Source organism: Dysidea avara, chromosome 7 (assembly GCF_963678975.1).
Source record: "Dysidea avara chromosome 7, odDysAvar1.4, whole genome shotgun sequence".
NCBI lineage: Eukaryota > Metazoa > Porifera > Demospongiae > Dictyoceratida > Dysideidae > Dysidea > Dysidea avara.
In genome coordinates, this window is record NC_089278.1 from 6,684,508 (window position 1) to 6,688,569 (window position 4,062).

The window sequence follows — 4,062 nt, forward strand, 5'->3', positions numbered from 1 at the left end:
ATCAGTTGGTGGATCACCACCACCACCAGTGATTGGTATTGCTGGTTGTAATGTCTCTGGAAGGTCTGCATATAAAATTGGTTTTCACTTTCTATATATCTAATTGATCCAAATGATTTTCAGTGGTGAAGATTCGGAGGAGGGTTGATATTCCACTTTAAGAAACAAGGAAGCTTCTGTAATGAAACAATGAATGGTTTACACAAGTTGCTCTCCTATCACTACCACTACTACTACTACTACTGCTAGTATAGTAATAAGAGTATGTATTGTCTGTTGTACCAGGCAACAGAACTTTATTAAAGGAAAAAAGGCAAAGCCATTTTGATTTAGCTACTTTGCCTACAGGACCTTAGGGGTCCATAGTTTGACTCTGAAAAATAACAGTTAGTGACTATAGATAACCATCACACTACTGTAGTGCCAGGTTTCTTTGTTGGCTAGAAAACCCAAACATTAGTAATATTATTTTTTACGTAATATTCTTACTATCAAGAGGAACAGATGGATCATAATCCTTGAAAAACACTGGTCCACCTTGTATGTCAACTGTCAGAATCTGCTGGCTACCAATACAGGGAATTTGATTTCCCGGACCTGTACTTGTGAGTGTTGTCGTCAGATAGACCTCATGAATCAAGGGAGACCTCAATTGAGCTTTTGCAAATTCTTCATTAATTTCTTTTTTCCACTGATCAAAATCATCATGTTCTGTTTTTGTCCACTATATGTAAAATAACTAAAACATGTATGTACACATCCAACAATATAAACATCAGAAAGATGGAATATTTGAAATCAGTGCCTCTACAACTTCCACCTTGATTTCCTCAATAGAGTTAACATCAACATAGGAAAAATATAGAAATTTTATATTTGAGCATAGCTGTACTGATCATAGAAATAAAAAGCAAAGAAACAAGGGGGTTTATCTACGCCTGCAGCTATACTAGTAGACATTTAATTATTACTTCACCATGACTGGAGTAGGGATCAATAGCTAAATATAAGTGTAGATGACCTCCCATGTTTCCTTACTTTTTGTACCCAAATATAAAATTTTCAATTCCTTATACTTGATTGTTTACAATGACTGGTGAACCAATGCACACCACATTAAAGGAAAAAAAATGGTGTTCTCCAGACAACCATCCTTCCTGGAATACTGATCTGTTTTAAGGAAAACTGAGGCTGTTTTTTTTTGGGGGGGGGGGGGGGGGGGAGGGGGACCTCCATGATACGTACTATACAGTACTTCTGTACTGCATGATGATATGATTGATATACATATTTATATACAATTTAAAAACATATAGGGCATTCCCTTGGTGGTTTGTAGCTTTAAAAATGAGATCTGATAATTTTCAGCATATTCTGATTGGTACAAGCATAATAGAAGTACAACAGCTCATTTTACACAACCTGATCGTATGATGAACCTTGAAATGTCAGCACCACTGTACCTTGATGATTAAACACTTGCTCTAAAGCATGTCTCAATGGCTTACCAAGATCAAGCTTCAGTTTTTCTGCCACAGGGCCGGCACATCATCACCATCCTCTTCTTGTCAGGCTACACTCTTATTACTCACTGCCTGTTGACATGATAGTCTTATAGCAGGAATTTCATGTCTCATACAAGCCTGATAACCAGACATCCTGAACACTACTCTCCTCAACAGTTAGACAAAGAATGAACAAAACTACAGTGAAGGTTTTATAGTGAGCAAGGCCCAGCTATACTAATAAGGATAAACAATATTTATTATGATATCATTGGCTAGAAAGACGTCTCTTTAAATACCACAAACAAACAATGAAAAAACACGCCCAATTAAACACATGCACAACTTAGTTAAAGTCTATATTAGCCATTACATATACTATATAAATAACCGATCACAAAGTTACAAGCAGTGAAGTAGGCTAAACAGTGACCATCACTACTACCTGAGGGGAGGGAGGACCAACAATCAATGAGATCACATGCATGTAGTGGTTATAAACACATACGTACAATATACACTAGCAAAATGTGTGAAAGTATTTTAAAACAACTAGTTCTTGTGTTGGACTTCCATCATCACTAATTGTTGACGTCACCACCAATAGGATAAGTGATTATATGAAACTTCAGATCAGAAGTAGCAAGTATGGCAGGAGGTTTGTTACCATCTCCCTTGCTAATCCTCTTATCGGGTGAGCCACCTAGTACAGGATATATTATTGCCTCCTCCTCATCTCCATGTACATGATAATTAAAATCATCCTTGTCAATGATCTTTGGAATGTAGTAGAATGGATCTGATAGTGCATGTGGAATGTTCTGCACAATTTTATTTTAACAAACTTAATTTTAAAACACATCAACTTACTCCATCATCAGGGTCATCAGTTGATGTCTGACCTGATGGTTTATCAGTTGGTGGATCATCACCACCACCAGTGATTGGTGTTGCTGGTTGTAATGATGTCTCTGGAAGGTCTGCAAAAAATTGGTTTTCACTTTCTATATATCTAATTGGCAGAAGTGTATTCAAATTGATCCAAATGATTTTCATTGGTGAAGATCCAGAGGGTTGATATTCCACTTTAAGAAATACGGAAGTGTCTGAAATGGAATGATGAAAAGATTACACAAATTTTCTGCTGTAATAATGCTACCAGATTAGTAATAATTTTTGTTGATGAGCATGTATTGTAGTATCTACAGTTGTATCAGGAATGTTGACAATGGAACTTTATCAAGGGAGAGAAATTGTTTTGACCTACAGGACTTTAGAGGTATGCGCACACACAAACATGCGTGCATGCACACACACACACACACACACACACACACACACACACACACACACACACACACACACACACACACACACACACACACACACACACACACACACACACACACACACGTAACAACGTACAAACACACTACACACATACAGTGGCAACTATAAAATCACCTATAGTTTGAAAAATTAATTTTCTTAGAAACTTTGGGACCACTTGTAGACTTGATCAATACACTAGTGTAGTGCCAGGTTTCTTTGGTGGCTGGAAAACCCAAATCTTAGTGATATTATTACATAATATTCTTACCATCAAGAGGAACAGCTGGATTATAATCCTTGAAAAACACTGGTCTACCTTGTGTGTCAATTGTTAGAACCTGCTGTCCACCACCAGTAACTGCACCTACTACATACGAGGTGGGTGGTAGTGTTGTCTTCAGAGAGACCACAGTAATTTTAGGAATCAAACAACATTTTCCAAATTCTTCTTTAAGTTTTCTTTTCTATTGAGTAGACTAAGACTTACACACATCCAACAAATGATCAACGTACATAAGATGGAATGTTTGAAATCAGCTCCTCCACAACCTCTACTTTGATTTCCTCAACTGAGTCAGTTGTGTCTAGCTGTTATAACACATTAATGGTTACTTTAAAAAAACAGAAAACATACTGTACAATCAGTGAAATGGGATTTCATCAGTCTAGTTAATCTTGGTGGTTTAAAATGAGATTTGATATTATCAGCATATTCTGATACCTGTTGATTGGTACAAGCATAATAGAAGTACAACAGCTCATTTTACACAACCTGATCATATGATGAACCTTGAAATGTCAGCACCACTGTACCTTGATGATTAAACACTTGTTCTAAAGCATGTCTCAATGGCTTATCAAGATCAAGCTTCAGTTTTTTTTACCACAGAGGGTATGTCACTATTCTCTTCTTGCCTGGCTACATGTTTCTCACTAGGTTTAGTAGATTTCTTGGCAGCTTCCTTGCTGACTGCCTGTTGTGATGGCCTACTATTGTTAACTCTTGATAGTCTTATAGCAGGAATTTGATGTTTCATAAAAGCCTGATAACCAGACATCCTGAACACACTACACTCTCCTCAACAGTTACTGTATAATACCAATTTGAAACTACAGTGGAGGTTTTATGGTGGGTAGGGCCCCAGCTATACTGACAAGGATAAACAACATTTATTATGATATCATTGGCTGGAAAGACACCTCTTTAAATACCACAAACAAACAA

General features: G+C 37.0%; 1 protein-coding gene across 1 annotated transcript; it reads right to left on the minus strand.

Annotated features, from left to right (window-relative positions):
- Nucleotides 1-1,977: 1,977 nt before the first annotated feature.
- LOC136262490 (uncharacterized) lies at nucleotides 1,978-3,940 on the minus strand. The gene is made up of 6 exons (XM_066056785.1): nucleotides 3,610-3,940; nucleotides 3,472-3,558; nucleotides 3,351-3,425; nucleotides 3,106-3,301; nucleotides 2,376-2,611; nucleotides 1,978-2,326 (listed from the first exon to the last, which is right to left on the minus strand). Exons 2-6 carry the CDS (start codon nucleotides 3,496-3,498, stop codon nucleotides 2,087-2,089), a joined length of 774 nt encoding a protein of 257 aa, XP_065912857.1. The 5' UTR covers nucleotides 3,499-3,558; nucleotides 3,610-3,940; the 3' UTR covers nucleotides 1,978-2,086.
- Between the last annotated feature and the right edge of the window lie 122 nt (nucleotides 3,941-4,062).

What these genes read in the sequence shown, in the direction of transcription:
- LOC136262490 (XM_066056785.1), bottom strand. Translation starts at nt 3,498, where the DNA reads ATGAAATCCCATTTCACTGATTGTACA. An exon ending in CCCATTTCACTGATTGTACA is followed by an intron (nt 3,426 to 3,471) that starts GTATGTTTTCTG and finishes GTGTTATAACAG; the next exon opens with CTAGACACAACTGACTCAGT. An exon ending in TTTCAAACATTCCATCTTAT is followed by an intron (nt 3,302 to 3,350) that starts GTACGTTGATCA and finishes TCTACTCAATAG; the next exon opens with AAAAGAAAACTTAAAGAAGA.